The 17,228-nt window shown below is 55.5% G+C and overlaps 1 protein-coding gene across 4 annotated transcripts; it reads right to left on the reverse strand.

Moving 5' to 3' along the window:
• Positions 1-3,166: 3,166 nt before the first annotated feature.
• On the reverse strand, positions 3,167-16,363 carry FES (FES proto-oncogene, tyrosine kinase). 4 transcript variants are annotated; one of them, XM_082388321.1, is made up of 19 exons: positions 16,095-16,362; positions 15,491-15,712; positions 15,126-15,299; positions 13,649-13,745; positions 13,335-13,518; positions 11,281-11,418; positions 11,089-11,208; positions 10,831-10,953; positions 10,511-10,697; positions 10,305-10,388; positions 9,577-9,786; positions 9,113-9,235; positions 8,702-8,755; positions 7,776-7,894; positions 7,388-7,482; positions 7,149-7,272; positions 6,745-6,902; positions 6,507-6,629; positions 3,167-6,078 (listed from the first exon to the last, which is right to left on the reverse strand). In XM_082388321.1, exons 2-19 carry the CDS (start codon positions 15,701-15,703, stop codon positions 5,936-5,938), a joined length of 2,469 nt encoding a protein of 822 aa, XP_082244447.1. In that variant the 5' UTR covers positions 15,704-15,712; positions 16,095-16,362; the 3' UTR covers positions 3,167-5,935. The 4 variants fall into 4 exon arrangements, with proteins under 4 accessions (XP_082244447.1, XP_082244448.1, XP_082244449.1 ...); XM_082388322.1 differs by having other exon boundaries at positions 16,206-16,361; XM_082388323.1 differs by lacking the exon at positions 8,702-8,755 and having other exon boundaries at positions 16,095-16,363.
• Positions 16,364-17,228: the final 865 nt, after the last annotated feature.

Here is a 17,228-nt window from a genome sequence, read left to right on the forward strand (position 1 = left end):
CTGCCTAGAGCCTGTGCTCTGCAATAAGAGAAGCCACCCAATGAGAAGCCCGTGTACCGCAACGAAGAGTACCCCTGCTCGCCACAACTAGAGAAAGCCCGCGTGCAGCAACGAAGACCCAAGGCAGCCAAAAATAAATTAATTAATTTAAATATTACATTTCCTTTATTAAAAAAAAAGATCTCATTTCCTTGAGCACCTGTAAATCCACTAGTTCCTTGATCAAGACTGTGGTCCCCCCCACTTCCCCATCCATAGCCCTCTGCTTCTTGGTAACCACTTGGCTAGGTCAGGAGAGGTGACCAGTTGTCCCTGTCCTAATTACCACTATCCTAATCGTGACACTTCTCCATTGGGAACATCCCTTACAATCAAAAGAAGTCTTAAACATACTTCAAACATCTATTCCCACAATACATTCAACAATGTTATTTACAACCACTTGGGTGTGTATTAGCTTAAAAAGTCTTGGGCTTCCCTGGTGGCGCAGTGGTTGAGAGTCTGCCTGCCAATGCGCGGGACACGGGTTCGAGCCCTGGTCTGGGAAGATCCCACATGCCGCGGAGCAACTAGGCCCGTGAGCCACAACTACTGAGCCTGCGCGTCTGGAGCCTGTGCTCCGCAACAAGAGAGGCTGCGATAGTGAGAGGCCCGCGCACCGCAATGAAGAGTGGCCCCCACTTGCCGCAACTAGAGAAAGCCCTCGCACAGAAAAGAAGACCCAACACAGCCATAAATAAATTAAAAAAATTAAAAAAAAAAAAAAAAAAAGTCTTACCCGGGGACTTCCCTGGCAGCCCAGTGGTTAGGACTCTGCACTTCCACTGCATGGGGCGTGGGTTCAATCCCTGGTAGGGGAACTAAGATCCCGCATGCCACATGGTGCGACCAAAAAAAAAAAAAAAAATTAAAAGGTCCCACCCCCAAACTACCTCAATCTGTTGTCCAATTTGAGAGCTATTTCCAAATCTAGTAAGAGTGAGTTTTCAGCCATGCTGAATCCATGAGGGGGATTCCATCCAGGGGACTAAAAGGAAGTGATAGACTCTCCCATTATTGTCCAAGGGTGCTTATCAGATGACAGGAATTTATCTTGGACAGGTCACGGTTTCATTATAGCTGTAAAGACCCACTACAACAAGCCCTGATTTGTCCGTATATTTTCCTCCTCCATATCCACTTCACTGACCAGAATGGTTGTGGCCAAAGTGGCTTGGAGCATGGGGTCAGTTGTTAACACCCAAATGGCTTCCATTCCTTGTCATCTTACATCAGAATTTGCATAGCACTCGCCTTTGCTAGTCGGATAAGCCATGCTTCTATCGTTTCATTGGACTTTTGCCCAAGTCTGTCTCTAATTTCCCTCCTTTCTTACTCATTGTAAGAGTGGATCTCAGCCCATTTCTGAGTGGCAGACTGCCCTTACTCACCAGATAGTGTTCTATCTGTAGTCACAGTAGGAGGGTGAGTAATAACCAGCATATGCCTTCTTTAACTCTGCAAGACCCTCTTTGATTTCCAACGCTAAACACCAGTGGAGCTCATTGGGGATCAGGAACAATCGTCATAGACCACTTGTCTCTGATGTCACCAAACAACTCAGCAGTAAGTGGACACTTAGTGTACGCTAAGTCCACCAGAGTTCTAGCCCATACTTGACTTGACAGCCCACATTAAGAGCACTGTCTCTTCTGCAAAAAAAGGGTTGTGACCTTATCAGCCTCACATTAAGTACCAAAGTGGTCAAGTGGTCAAGCAGTCCCTAGGCGCAGCATGGTGGCTAACAGGGCCACAAGCATCTACTACTGCAGCCACTGGGTGGGTCTGTCACACTTCCAGAGACTCAGCTGGTAAGGAAACAACAAGTCGCAAGGATCCAGACAGCTCATTACTCACACTGACAGCAAAAGCAAGACCAGCATATTGTCAGCTTCTCACATCCCTCCCTAGTGCCGCAGGATGACACTGAACTGGAGGGACAGGTGACAGGAGGCATGGTGATAGGTCACTCTGTGGCTAAGGAGCCAACTCCAAACTCCGGCCAAGCAGTTGTATGGCATCTGGCCTTACTCTACGACAGGAGGGGGCCTGATGGAAAGCCCTGCACTCAACTGAAACTAGAAAGATGGATGAAAAATGGTCTCCCATAATACAGGGAGTCTCCTCTCTAGGTTGCTATGTCCCCTTGCTCCAGGAATAATAGTGGTGTATTCTGTCAAGACTCAAGTCACGGCTTCCCTGGTGCCGCAGTGGTTGGGAGTCTGCCTGCCAATGCAGGGGAAGCAGGTTCCAGCCCTGGTCCGGGAGGATCCCACATGCCGCAGAGCAGCTGGGCCCATGCGCCACAACTACTGAGTCTGCGCTCTAGAGCCTGCGAGCCACAACTACTGAGCCTGCGTGCCACAACTACTGAGCCCGCATGACACAACTACTGAAGCCTGCACGCCTAGAGCCTGTGCTCTGCAACAAGAGAGGCCGCTGCAGTGAGAGGCCCGCGCACCGCAACGGGGAGTGGCCCCTGCTCGCGGCAACTGGAGAGGGCCCACACGCAGCAACGAAGACCAAATGCAGCCAAACATAAATAAATAAAATAAAAAGTTCCCTTTAAAAAAAAAAAAAAAAAAAGACTCAAGTCACCCTACTCAAGCTTTGCCTACATGGCCAACGTAGAGACATGCAAGGTTGTAAGGATGCCACAGCGGAGCTGTTCCCCTACACGCTCATACTGCTTCCTGTCGGAACCCCTCAGACATAACTACTATTTTCATTTTTCTATAGCTTAGTTTTGCCTGTTCTTGAACTTCATGAAATGGAATCATAAGTATGCACTTTTTCACATAGCATTTCTTTGTCAACCTGTCTTTGAGATTCATCAGGGTTTGTACATGTACTTATGGCTTATTCTTTCTTATTCTTATATAGGCATTTGGGTCATCTCCAGTTTATTCTGGTCCAAACATCCCTTTTTCCTTCTGGAACTTCAATTACTCATATTTTGGAGTCCCACATGTTTCTTAGACTCTGTTCTTTCCATTTCTTTTTTTCTCTCTCTCTATTTTAGTTTAGACTCAATCTATCTTCAAGTTCACTAGTTCTGTCTTCTGGTTAGGGAACTAATCCTGAGACTGTGTGTTTAGTCTCTATGATTGTGACTTTATCCTTTAGCTCTATGAATTTTTAGAGTTTGTAATTTCAGAGATGGCATTTTTCAGTTCTACCTGCTCCTTTGATTCTTTTAAAATAGATTCCAACCCTGTTGAAATTCTCTATATTTGCACCTATTTTGTCCACCTTTGTCTCCGTTTAACATATTAAGCATAGTTATTTTAATTTAATTTAATTTAATTTATTATTTTTTAAGTATTTATTTATTTATTTAGTTTACTTATTTTGGCTGTGCTGGGTCTTAGTTGCGGCACGTGGGATCTTTAGTTGCAGCATGCAGACTTCTTAGTTGCAGCATGCGAACTTTTAGTTGCAGCATGCATGTGGGATCTAGTTCCCTAACTAGGGTTGAACCCAGGCCCCCTGCATTGGGAGCGTGGAGTCTTACCCACTGGACCACCAGGGAAGTCCCAAGCATAGTTATCATTTGTGGGTCTGCTTCTACAGTTTATTTTTCTCTTGTGTATTGGCCCCATTTTTCTCCCTTTTTGCATGTTTTATAATATTTGAGTGTATGTTGCATATTGGGTATAAAAGAAAGGTAAAATATGATGTTATTCTCTTCCCCAATTTCTCCCTGAGGGTTCCCAGAGTAGCCAGTTACCTTGATATAATCAAGCATTGAGCTGAGTTGGGGCAGTTATAGTTCTGATAAAACTCCATCCTCCCCTGGATCGCCCCTGTCCTCTGAGATTTAGGAAAGCCTGGCCAGTCTCTGTCTCTTCCAGCCCTTCAAGTGCTGCTTTAATGAGATTTTGAGGTTAGCTCTTTAACCTCCCAACCCACACAGGTTCAAAATCTGGCCAATGGGACTTCCCTGGTGATCCAGTGGTTAAGAATCTGCCTTCCAATGCAGGGGAGGCGGGTTTGATCCCTGGTGGGGGAACTAAGATCCCACATGCCGTGGGGCAACTAAGCCTGAACACTCTAGAACCTACGTGCCACAACTGGAAAGAAGCCTGCACTCCGCGACGAAGAGCCCGCGTGCTGCGGCTAAGACCCAATGCAGCCAAAATAAACAAATAAATAAATATTAAAAAAAACCAACAACAAACAAACAAAGTCTGGCCAATATCTTGAGGGGGAGACCAATTATTGTTTGTTTCAGGCCTCCTCCCTCTAAACACCTGCCTTTCCAGCCCAGCCCCTTCCTAGTTGCCCATACTGCTCCAGAACTCAGCAAATGTTCCATGGGGGAAAACTGGCTTTGCATTTTGGGTTCCTCCAGGTACCAATCCATAGCACTGTCCCTGTAAGCACCAGAAACTCCATTTCTTTTTTTCCCCAGTACAGCCTTTCTGTTTGGGACAATTCTGATCATCAGAGATGTCCCATCTCAGCAAATGTCTCAGGGAAGAAAACAACTGCCCATCATCAGTTCACCTTGAAGGGGCTTTCTCCTCCTTGAAATTTTAATTCATATGGTCTTTCTTTCTTAACACCCCTCGCCATTGTCTTTAAAAATTATTATTTTCATCTTACATTTCCTCCTAGTTGTTGCAATGGGCGTGGGGACCTGCGGAGACCTACCACATCCTACCCAGAAGCAGAAGTTCTTCAGTTCTGCTTTTTACCACTTCTAATGGAGATACAATTTGAATTGTTAGTGTTTTTACTTAGTCACACTCTAACTTGACTTCCTCTTGTTGAAACAAGTATTGTCTTTTATCTCTTTGAAAATAGATATCAACTACTTCATGGCCATTTTATCTCAAAGTTCTTACTGCTTTGCTCTTTGGCGCTATAAATCTTTCCAGGTTTCTGTTTTTCAGTCTATTCATACTTCTTTGTCTTCTTCTTCTTTTTTTTTTGGCCGCACCATGCAGCATACAGGACCTTAGTTCCCTGACCAGGGATCGAACCCGCACCCCCTGCAGTGGAAGCACGGAGTCTTAACCACTGGACCTCCAGGGAAGTCCCTCTTTGTCTTCTTGACCTTCACCGTTGCTGCTAGAAAAGTTTCACATAACTTTGTAGGTTTCAGGTGAATTTAAGGGAGGAGACGAGGGCTCCCCGCTCTGCTACCCATTGCTCAGTAAACTTGTCTTGAGAGATGGGAATAGTTTTCTTTCTCTTCAGCTACTCCAGTCCCCTTGGAGTGGAACTCTAACTTCCCCTGACACTCTCCTCTTCCTGTTTCTCATGTGACTGTGGTACACAGACATAGTGTCTCTGACATTTATAAGCTAATGACTTTCAAACCTCAGTTGCCAGCCTTTACTTCCATCTGAGCCTCCAGACTTATATGTCACACTTACATCCCCACAGGCCCCTGAAATGCAACATCTCCAGACTCACCGTACTTCCTGCAGCTCTGCTCCTCTGCCTGGGATCCTAATTCAGAAATAACACCACCATCTGGTCAAGAAGCCTGTATATCATCCTGATCTCTCTCCCTCTTCCCCAAGTCGCACATCCAACAGCTACCAAACCATGTCAGTTCTGCCCTGTGAACACTGCCCGTCCTCCTCCTTCCCCACGGCCACGGTACAGGGCCTCTATTCCTTCTAAGACCTGCCCTCCAGAGGAGTGCACATGCCAAGAGCACTTGATGGGCACAAATGGTTTTTATTATTTCTGCCTGGAAGAGGAATCCCTGGCAGGAACAGGGATGCACAACAGACACAGAGCTGCATCCCTGCCGGCAGCATAGATACCGCTGGCTGGAGTCCAGGACGATGAAGAGCTGTCCAGCGGCGTGACCTGGAGCTGGTGAGGAGGTATAATCTTGCCTGCAGAGGCCACTGGCTTGAGAAGTGGGGCCCCAGTCTCACCGATGCCGCTTTCGGATGCTCTGCAGCTCCTGGTAGATGGTGCTGAAGCTGGGTCGCTGCCCGGGCTCAGAGGCCCAGCACTGCTCCATGAGTCTGAACACAGCGTCGGGGCACAGCTCGGGGCAGGGCAGGCGGCCCCCTGTGAGGACAGGCACAGCACACCAGGCATGAGGAGGGGGTCTGAGGGGCCCTGGCAGCCCCTGGGCCATGCCATGAGCAATGGGAGCTGCTTAAGGTACAGTGTTCTTAAGGAGCCCCTTTTCTTCAACAAAAACACAGAGATTCTAATCTCAAGCCACCATGTGCTAGTTGTGTGATCCCTGCAAACCTCAGTGTTTCCTTCTGTAAAAGGGACCTATTAATCCCGACCTCACATGTTATGAAGAGTAAATGAAATAAACGATGGCCTGACACACAGCAGGGTTTCACTGGATGGTAGCTCTAGGATTATTCTTACTCTGCCTCAGTGGGAAGGATAGGGCGTTAGGAGGCCTGGAGGAGTCCAGCTGGAGCGGTGGGAAGAGGGCTTGGCTCTGAGGCCACTGTCACACCGCAGGGTTCCCTTACCCTTTTCCACAAACTCCCGAGTCTGCTGATTGCTGAGGTTGGGGTAGGGAGAGGCCCCCAGGCTGAAGGTCTCCCAGAGCAAGATGCCAAAGCTCCACACGTCGCTCTCAGAGGAGTAGCGGCCTATGAGGAGGTGAGGCGGCGTGAGTGGGCCACACCCATTGGCCAGAGAAGGGCAGGTGGCGGGACCCATGCCCAGCCTCGGGCCCTGCAGCCAGAGCGGATCAGGCCCAGGTACCGTAGTTCAGGGCCTCCGGTGCGGTCCACTTCACGGGAACTTGTCTGAGACCCCCCGAGGCTGCATAGATCCCGTCGGCTTCCTCCCGGGACATCCCAAAGTCACTGATCTTCAGGACATTCTTCTCTGTCACTAGGCAGTTCCGAGCGGCCAGGTCCCTGGGCAAAAGCAGGACAGGGGCTCATTTAGCCAATATCCACACAGCACCTGCCACCTGCCCGGCCCGGGCTCCCTAGACACAGCCACGAGCCGAAGCTGCCCCTGTTCCTGGGATGCCTGGTCCGTCAGAGAGGCAAACTCCACCCCCGGAGCTGGTGCCTGCTGGTGAGGGGCAGCAGTGCCTGCATCTGGTGCGGGGGCGGGGGGGCGGGTGTCAGGACTGCCTGCCGCGCCCACCCCCTCACCGGTGGATGCAGCACTTGCTCTCCAGATACTCCATGCCCGCAGCCGCATCCCCTACCATCTGCAGCAGAGTCTTCACCCTCAGGCGGGCTCCCTCTGTCCGGAGGAAGGTCAGGAAGTCGCCCCCTGGGAGTGGACGGTGGGGACGGGGAGCTCGATGAGCCTTCCGGGGGTCGGAGGCGGCGGGGAGACCTAGCCCAGCGGCGCACCCCAGCCCTGGAGGTCAGCTCACTCTGCTCACCCTGCACGAGCTCCATGACGATGTAGATGGGCTGCTTCTGGGTGCAGACGCCGATGAGACGCACGATGTTGGGGTGGCTGTACTGCTTCAGGATCCTGGGGGCGGGGGCGCAGGGCTGCTCAGGCTCCCACCTTGGCCGGGCAGGGGGTCTTACACATTCACCTCGTCGGCCCCGGGAGCCCAGGGAGCCTGAGGCAGGGTGAGAGCAGGGCAGCAGACCTGGAAGTGTGACTTTGGGTGGGTCCCAGAGCCTCAACCCTTCCACACTACGGGGGGGCGGGGCTGTGAGGATGAAACGAAGTCAAGCACTTCCGAAGTCAAGCACCCTGCCGTGCGCAGAGGAGCCCTTGTATGTGGAACCTCCAGGGGTGGGTATTTCATCACTCACCTCGCTTCCTGCAGAAACTTGGCCTTGAGGTCAGGTGGGAGCGTCTCGCGGCAAGATTTCACGGCCACCAGGGTGTTGTCTGCTCTCAGGCGTCCGCTGAATACTTCGCCAAAGTTCCCCTGAAACGGTCTGGGGCTCCTATCTGTCTTCCCTGGACTGTGGTCCTCTCCTGCACTCGGGGCCCACCTTGTCCCCACCGGCCCTTGCCTCAGTGCCCCCATGCTCAGACCTGCTCATCCCGGCTCTCTGGTCGGGGGACGAAGCGTACACGTGGGACAGGCAGGGCGAGTCACCTCTGATTTACCATGTTCACTGAGAAGTGACATGGAAGTCCAACAATCACTTTTGCTGGGGTTGGTAAAGCGTTCTGGTTTTTAGGAAAGTGACTTCTTTCCTGAGTAGGTATTTTATTTTATTTTTCTTTCTTTCTTTCTTTTTTTTAATTTTTATTTTTAGGCCACACCACGCAGTATGTGGGATCCTAGTTCCCTGACCAGGGATCAAACCTGCGCCCCACCTCACCGTCGCATTGGAGGCGCAGTCTTAACCACTGGACCGCCAGGGAAGCCCCCTAAGCAGGTATTTGATGGCTCATGTGAACAGAGCGTGTCTCTCTTCCCTGAGGAGGCAGGGGTTGGGGGGGAAGTGTGTGCGTGTGAGTGGGGTGGGGTGGGTGCTGGTGGCAGAGCCATCTCTGGGGAGCTTCCAGGGCAGGTGCTTTCCCCCCGGTTTCCTGCAGGACAGCGTATGGCGGTGGCTGGGCAGGGAGTCAGGGGTCCAAGTTGGAACTCAGACTGAGGCAGGGAGGCTGAGAGTCCTCTGAGGGTGGGGCCCTGGTGTGACTCGGCCTTTGGGATGGAAAGAAGTGATACTGGGGGAGGGGAAAAGCAGGCGGCCAGGAGCCTGGCAGAGCGCACTCAACTCACCCGCCCAATCTGCTCACCCAACACCAGGTCCTCGTGGCTTAGTGCCCACTTGTCCTGGGGAAGGGAGGAGTGGGGGGGAGGGGTGCGTCAGAAGTCAGTGAAGTGAGGGAGTGCTGAGCCCTATCAAGGACTGAATACCCCCTCCCAACGCTGTGTCTTTCATTTCTTGGCACCTTGGTTCGTTGGTCTGCAAAATGGGGGTTGGACACAGGATCACACTTAGATGACTCAGGGACCAGGCAGGGGCACTAAATGGGTGAGCACCAGCTGGGGGTGTGTGGCCCAGGGAATGGGATTGACCTTGACATTCCAAACCTAGAGGGAGGCCGGCCCCCTGGGGAGTGTATGGGACCTGGAAAGCCCTTTTCCTGCTCTGATTCTGTGTGGGCCCCAATCCTGCCACAGACTCACCTTGGGCACAGCCCTGTTCAGGATGATACCGCTCTTCTTGGTGAGGGGCTGCTGGGAGCGCAACAGGTGGTCTATGAGCAAGGGGATGCTGGGAAAGCCATCTCCTTCCAGTCGGTACAGGTTCTGCGGGGTAGGGGGAACTGGGGTCAACAGCCTCCATTGCTGAGGGGACCTGAGCCCTGGGAGAGGAGAGAAAGAAAGAACGGCAGGGAGAAAGGGCCTGCCTGGGACGAGAGGCAGAGACCTGATGCTGCACGACAAGCCTGCTCCCCCGTCCTATGGGAGGACGCACACCTCTGTTTGGTTGCAGGGACTGGGTGGTCCCTGGGGCCCCTTTCAGCTCTGCCAGGGAGACATCTAAGACATAGCAGCTCCTTTCTACGCTCCCTGGTGAAGGGGAAAGGAGGGGAGGGAGGGGAGGGAGGGGAAGGGAAGAGAAAGGCTGGGGTTCAGGCCCCACTCACGTCAGCATACTGGATGATGAAGTGTCGGGGCTGCCCATCCCACAGCACAGACAGCACGTACTCCTGCTTGCCCTGGCTCTCCCGGACCAGGAAGTCCCCGGAGTGTGTCAGCAGCTCAGCCACCTCTGCCCGTGGGATGGCTCCGTGGTACCACAGCTGCTCATGCAGGGGCTTCTGCACCTCTGGAACGAGCTGCAGCGGTGGGGGGAGCTAGACAGGGACAGGGGAGGAGCAAGGAGGGGTCACTCAGCCAGCCCATCAGGGAGGCCACTAGGCCGGCCAGTTGGGGGGTGTCCGTCTCTCTCTCATATACTCCTCGTCCTCACAAACCACGCTAGTGCCACAAAGAGCCATCTGCAACCCTTGGAGCCAGCAATAAACTCACCCAGGCTGGGTGATCCCAAACAAAGCTTTTGCCTTTTCCTCCAGGCCACAGCCCCCAACCACTCCTGGAGCAGAGAGAGCCGTGGGATGACGAGGCTGCAGGTCCCTTCCACACACGTGGGTGGTGGAGAGGAAGAGGGTACAGGGGTGGCACGGAATCCCAGGGAAGAGAGGGGCTCCCCAGTAAAAGTAGCCTGGGAAGAGCCTCCTCTCTAGGGCAACCCCGTGACTAAACCCAAAGCACCGTGGTAGGAGGGGCTTAGGGGGACGTCCCTGAGACCGCTGGCCTGGCCCACCCCTTAAGAGAAGGGCAGAGGTGCGGGTCCAGGCTGGGCTCCACTCACCGAGAACTTGGGGCGGAAGATTCCTGAGATGTGGCTCTTAAGGATCTCCAGGGTGGGTGTCCTTCCCCCTTCTCGCTCCTGCTCCTGAGGCCAGGGACAGACGTCAGCGGGTGGCCAGGCTTGGGGAGGGGGAGGGCGAAAATGAGGAGCGCGGCCCCGGGTGGGCGGGCAGGGCTGGCGGTGCAGGCTGCGGGTGGGCGGCTCACCGAGGACGAGGTGGAGTGGCGGTCGTCCTGCAGGAGCAGCACGGGCAGGGGCTCACCGGGGCCCAGCTGCTCCAGCTTGGCCTGCAGCAGCTCCTGCTGGGCCTGCAGCTTGGCCTGGCTGCACAGCGCTACCTGCAGCCCCTGCAGTGCCTCCTGCAGCACCTGCTTCTTGCCCAGCAGCTGCACCCTGTGGGCAGGGGCGGATGGTTGGGTGGGGGGAGAGAGGGGCTCAGCCTGCAGCTGGCGGCCAGCAGTGGGGCAGGCAGGCCGGAAGGAGGGAAGGGAGGGCCAGGAGGCTGCTGTAGGCGGGCCCCACTCACCGCTCCCGGGGGTGGGTGGTCTGCTCCTCAGTCCAGAGCTCGTGCTGCAGCTGAGTGACCACCTCCTGCCGGCTGAGCACTGTCTCAGTGGCCACAGCCAGTTCTTCTGTCACTGAGGTCAGCCTGTGCCCAGAGGAAGGGCAGTGTTAGAGCCACGCCCCTCAGATGCATCCCTGTGGGGCCAAGCAAGCCTGCGGGCTGGCCACAGCTCTGTGTGGACGGCGTCCACCCCCGACCCCGAGCCGAGCCACCACACACGTGTGCTGCACGCTTTCCACAGTCAGCTCGTTCAGCTGCAGCTCCCCGGGCTCCAGCAGTTCAGCCTCCTCAAGCAGCGACTCATCAAAGGTGACACAGGGTGGGACGTCAGGTGTGGACCTGCGGGGGACAGTGCCCGTCAGTGCACAGGCCAGCAGCCCTGGCACCCAGCTGCTGCAAGGAGGGGCTTACCCATACTGTTGCAGGAAGCCTTGGTACTCGGCCTCGGGCTGGATGTGGGCAACCGCTGCAGCCATCTCCCGGTGAATGGCCACCACCTCGTCCTGCACCAGGCTGCTAATCTCCAGGTATTCCTGCAGGATCTCCTTCCTGCCCCCAGACGGGACCCCGGGTCAGGGGGAGCCTCAGGCTGGACAAGGCTAGGAAGCTTGGGGCCTGTGGCACTGGATTTGGACCCACCCTGGGGTTGATCCTCCCCACCCATCATTTACCAGTCAAATGACCACAGGCAAGTTACTTAGTGTCTCCCGGGAGTTTGTAATAAGGCCCCAATGACAGCCTATGTGCAGAGTGTGTGGTTTGAGGAAGTGCTCAGTAAATGTGAGCTACAAATGTGCCTGCCCTGGGCATAGCCCCACAGCTGGGGCTCCGGGGCTCTGATACACGCGTAAGCCATCGATGTGCTGCTGACCCCGCATTTATACCTCCCAGAGCTCCAGTCTCATGTAACTATCTACCTACTCTAAATGTCCTGTTGGACATCTACCAGTTGAAAAATGAACTGCTGGGACTTCCCTGGTGGCGCAGTGGTTAAGAATCCACCTTCCAATTCAGGGGACACGGGTTCGATCCCTGGTTGGGGAACTAAGATCCCATGTGCTGCAACTATAGAGCCCACGCACTCTGGAACCCGCACGCTGCAACTAGAGAGAAGGCTGCACGCCACGACGAAAGATCCCGCGTGCCACAACTTAAGACCCGACACAGCCAAAAATAAATAAATAAATATTAAAAAAAAAAATGAAAAATGAACTCCTATTCTTATCTCCTGAACCTGCTTCTCCCATAGCATTCTCCATGTAGCCTCCACCACCCAGGAGCTCCGGGCCAAATCCTTGGAGTCATCCTTGACTGCTCTATCCACACCCCACTTCCAGTGCATGAGGAATTCCCACCGGCTCCACCTTCAAAGTACGTCCAAGACCTGACCACTTCTCCCCTCCATTGCTACTGCCCAGGTCCAGTGGCATGGTCTGTGGTCTGGATCACTGCAGTAGCCTCCTGCCTGGTCTCCCTGGTCCTGTCTTGCCCCCTGAAGTCTGTTCTCAACACAGCAGTCGAACTGACCTCACTAAGACGGCTCAGATCATGCTGCTCTTCTGGTCCACCCAGAGCCAAAGTCCTCACAATGGCCTGCGGGACCCTCTATCATCCCTGGACTCCTCCAGCCCTGTGTCTGACTCTGCCCTTCCCTCACTCTGCAAAGGCTGCACTGGCTTCCTTGCTATTCCTTGATTTCAGGCACTCTCCCACCTTGTGGCCTGTGCGCCTGTGATTCCTCTTTCTGGAATGGCCCTTCCTCAAAATCCCCCTGGCTCACTTCTGCACTTTTGAGGCTTTCCCAGACCACTCCATTTAAAACAGCAAACCTGGGACTTCCCTGGTGGTGCAGTGGTTAAGACTCCACGCTCCCAATGCAGGGGCCTCGGGTCCGATCCCTGGTGAGGGAACTAGATCTCTCATGCATGTTGCAACTAAGAGTTTGCGTGCCACAACTAAGGAGCTGGCGAGCCGCAACTAAGGAGCCCACCTGCCGCAACTAAGACATGGCGCAACCAAATAAATAAAAATGGCAAAAAAAGAACATATGCCTTAAAAATAAATAAATAAATAAATAAATAAACCAGTAACCTCCTGCCCTGTCCCCCTGCCTCCCTATCCTCTTTTCTTTTTTTATTTTTCTCCATAGCACCTATCACCTCTAACATGCTTTCTACTTTACTTATTGATTTCCTTTTCTTTCTCCACAAACGAATGATCCTAGAGGACAGATATTTTTGTCTACGTTCTCTGCTGTATCACACAGCAGAGCCTAGATTGCTGTTCAATAAACGTAATAAAACCCTGCAATAAGGGGCCCAGAATAATGTAATTTGGATGTAAACTGACTGGCCCAGGGCGTGTTCTCACGTGACTACACGCCTGTCACTTTTACAGGACTGCGTTTTCTGGACCCTGCCTCTGGGCTTCAGGGCTGTGACGGGGGTCGGGGGGTGTGGGCTTACAAGATGCACGCCATCTCCTGGTGCAGGTCCTGCAGGGACTGGAGCAGGCCGGGCAGCATGAGCCGGTGGTGGTGCTGGTGGTGTAGCTGCGCGGCCCGCACGCCCAGCACATAGCGGTTGTGGTGAGCGAACAGCTTCCACAAGCTGCGCACGTACTTGTCCTTGGCCTTGTCACGGTCTTTGTCTGCCAGGTCGGGGGAAGGAGGCGTGGGTGACAGCACAGAGGCCTGGGTAGCACCTCCCTCCCCAGGTACCTGTGGACAGGTCTGGGCTGGCTTGGGATTCCCATCCTGCCAGCGAGGGAAGCCCCGGACCTTTGCTGGCCTCCTGGTACTTGCGTCGGGCCTGGGCGCTGTCCCGTGCCAGGGCTCGGTACTGGCTCTTCAGCTTCTCAATGTCCTGGCTGTGGGTCTGGAGAGAGAGGAGAGACCAGTGTGGGACAGCAGGTCCCCAGAGGATTCCTGCCCGAGGTGAAGCCCTGGACAGGTTCTGCAGTCCAGGTGGGCAGCACATCCAAGTTCATCCTTCAGCAAGGGCCTGGAGACCTCTGGGACTTAGCCATTGCTGCTGAGGTTAAGGTCAGAGGAGTCGGGCTAAGGACAGGCCCCCAGGGGCAGCAGAGAGCCGGACTGGGCAGGCGAAAACTGTCCTTCCTTGGCCTAGAGTGGTATCTGGTGGCAACTAAGGTCCAGAGGCAGGCATTGTGCTTGGTTTAACACTCTGTTGATGCCATCTTGAAATTCTTAATAATTTTTTGACAAGGGGCCCCGCGTTTTCATTTTGCACTGGGTCCCACAATTATGTTCCTGGTGGTCAAGACTGGAGTTCTCATCCCAGTTGCCTGTTTCTGCACTGGGGTACTTAGGGCAAACTCCACTCCTCTCCTCTGAACCTCAGCTTCCCCATCTGTAACAGAGCTAAATGCACAGACTAGATCAGCCCTTTTCTTAAGGGCCAAGTGGTAAACATTTTAGGCTTGTAGGCCATGCAGTCTCTGTTGAACTTGCTGGGCTCTGCCACTGTAGCTCTTTAGTAGCCACAGATAATATGAAAACATATGGGCAAGGCTGTGTTCCAGTAAAACTGCCTGCAAAAGCAGGCTGACCCCTGAATTAGATGATCGTCTGGGAAGAGAGGAGCGGGTGAAGACTGGCCACCAGGGGCCGCTGTGGGTCTGCAGCAAGGCTGGGTTTGCACTGGTAGAAGGGGTGTGGTGCAGGCGGCTGCCCAGCACACTGAATAAGAAGGCTAAAGCATCCGCGTAAATAGCTCCAATCAAACAGCCTCTAGTCAGAGGAGCTGGGCAGGATTCAAGTGCAGGCAGACCCACTTCACAGCCCCAGTCCTTAACCTCCGAGTCAGGGGGCCACGCTGATGCCTTGTGGAGTCTCTGGGTCCCTGGGAGGAGCCAGCCTGGGCCAAGGGCGGGCAGAGTAGCCCTCATTCCTGTCACTGTCTCTCGGACCCGAGGGCCCGCTGGTGCAGTGCAGGAGGTGGGTCACAGGTCCTGCGCTCCTCCCAGGCAATGGCTGGATCACTCATCCTTGTATTCCCAGCACTCTGCTCAGGCACACAGTAGGGTGACAGAAAAGGCGTGGAGAGGCGCTGCTGCAGCCCGGCCCAAGCTAAGGCAGGAAGGGGGGTGAAGGAAGGAAGCTGGGGGGTGGGCCTGTGGTCAGATACTTACACTTCTTCAGTGAGTCCAGGGGTTCCTTGCAAAACCAGCCCTTTTCAGCTCAAAATGTAGGCAGAAATGACCAGGTGAAGCCCCGGTGCCACCCACCCACCTACCTTGGTGAGCTCCTGCTGGAGCTGCTGCCACTGCTCGTTGTAGGTCTTGCGCAGCTGCTGCCGCTCCCGGATCAACAGGCTCAGCTTGCTCAGCGGCCCTGAGTTCAGATCTTCTGCGTGCTGCCTCAGCAACCGGCTCAGGCCCTCCGTCTGGCTGGTGATCTCTGCCCAGGACTACAGCATGGGGCGGGCAAGGCAGGGAGTTGGGGACAGTGGCTCCCATGCCTGGGCCTGCCCAATCTCCAACCCTCCCCAGTGGGCTCCGGGAAAGGAAGGGGCAGGCAGATCTACCCAGCACCCACAGGGCTTTGTTGGTCGAGGGCGGGAAGGGCGGTGAGGAGGCCTAGGGCCCTGTAGAATCCCACCTGACTGATGGGGCTCTGGGGGCTGATGCCCCGGCTCTGGCCCCCGCTGTCCTGCAGTGACATGTGGTGCAGCAGCCCAGCGTATTCTCTGTCACTCTTGACCCGCTGGGCCATCCACTTCCTCATGCCCTCCAGCAGCCGAAGCTCGGCCTCCTGCATCTGCTGCACTGCCCCGTGGCCCTGGGGACTGCACAGCTCCGAAGAGAAGCCCATAGTGTGGTCCTGGGGACCAAGAGAGGAGAGGCCACCACTGGGGGCAAGGCAGAAGCTGGAGACGGGCGGGCAGGACAGGGAAGCTAGGGGCTGCCGGGCCAGGAGGAGCCGCAGGCAGGCAGGAGGTGGGGGCCTGTCCCGCTGAAATGCAGCCATGGGTACAGAACACGGCCTGGGCTGGGAAAGCCCTCATTGCTTCCTGTGTCCCAGGTCGAGGCCTGGTGCCAGGGGTCTCCTTCCCAGCCCTGGAACAGAAACTTCCCGGAGCCTCCCTCCCTGGGCCCTTCCACCCAGCACCCGCTGCAGGGGCAAGGTGTGCACAAGGCTGCCCCTGCCGGTGCCCCAGGCAGCCGCCGCCCGGGACTCTGCCCTTCTGCGGCCCCTGCCCTACCTGGTCCCGTGTCGCGCTCTCTGATCGCCTGCCGGGCCCCTGCCCACTGCCTGCTGACCCCGCTCCCCGTGCCCGCCGCTGCTGCCTCCTGGGCCTTGGGGCAGGAGTTACCCGCGTGGGCAGCTGATCCTGGGGCCGCCGAGGACCGACTCAGACTCAGGCCCGCACCACCCGGGGCCAGTTCCTGATTCCGCGTTTCCTCCTCCTGCGGTTTCAGTTGGCCCCGGCCCCGGGGCGGGCCGGCTGAGGGGAAGGGGCGGGCGGGAGCCCCCGACGCCTGCCCGCCCCCCTGCCCAGTGCAGGCCGCTGCCTCAGCCGGCCACACGGCCACGGAAACGGAAGGGAGGAGGGGGCTGGGAAAGAATGGCCCAGAAGAGAGCAGCCTGCGCCCGGCACTCCCCAGGGCCCAGACAGCGCCCGGGAACACGGGGAACGGCCCAAGGGGGCGGCGGTGGGCGCCTGGCACAGGGCCGGGCTGCAGGATTGCGTTGGGCCGGGGAGTCTGGGGGTCCAGAGCCTGGGGGCGGGCGGGCAGTCCGAGCAGCAGGCCAGGGCAGCCCCAGAAGAGGAAGGGGGAAGCCTAGTCCAGGCCTTCCCCACCCCACTGGATTCCCCAAGGAGAGCTCAGGCGCCAGCCTCCATTTGAATAAAATTTCCAAGTAAATATCCCGAGGAGAGGCCTGCTTCTCAGGCACAGATCCTGGTGGAACTGGCACGGCTCCTCCACCCCCAGGCAGGGGCTTCCTGTCCCAAGGGAGACCTGTGGCAGGCGAGGGCCCTGGGCTGGGGAGTGGAGAGGTATGGTGTTCCTAGTGTGGGACTCAGGATCTCCCCAGCAAAAGCCATCTTGGTCCAGTTAGGCCCCACCGAAGGCCTCAGCCCTACAGCTGGCGGCCAGGCTACTTCAGCCAAGGGAGACCCTGAGCAACTGGACACAGGCCATCACTCTCCACCCTGCTGGAGTCCAGGCCTGTGGGGGTGGAGGTGCTCAGCTAGTCCCACCCCTGGGGCTCATTAGTCCCACCCCTGGGGCTCATTAGTCCCACCCCTGGGGCTTGTCTCCAGCTGCTATCCCTTCCACACCCACCTAAAGAAGGCTTTGAGCGCCACGGGAAGTGGACTTTGGGCACTTAC

This window comes from Balaenoptera borealis (genome assembly GCF_965194805.1).
Source record: "Balaenoptera borealis genome assembly, chromosome: 3".
Taxonomy (NCBI): domain Eukaryota; kingdom Metazoa; phylum Chordata; class Mammalia; order Artiodactyla; family Balaenopteridae; genus Balaenoptera; species Balaenoptera borealis.

Bases quoted from the DNA above. Each gene is read 5' to 3' on its own strand.
- FES (XM_082388321.1), bottom strand. From the start codon at position 15,703: ATGGGCTTCTCTTCGGAGCTGTGCAGTCCCCAGGGCCACGGGGCAGTG. The intron at 10,389-10,510 runs GTGAGCCGCCCA...CCCTGGCCTCAG, and splicing joins GCCACTCCACCTCGTCCTCG to GAGCAGGAGCGAGAAGGGGG. The intron at 7,273-7,387 runs GTGAGCAGAGTG...GTCCACTCCCAG, and splicing joins CGTCATGGAGCTCGTGCAGG to GGGGCGACTTCCTGACCTTC.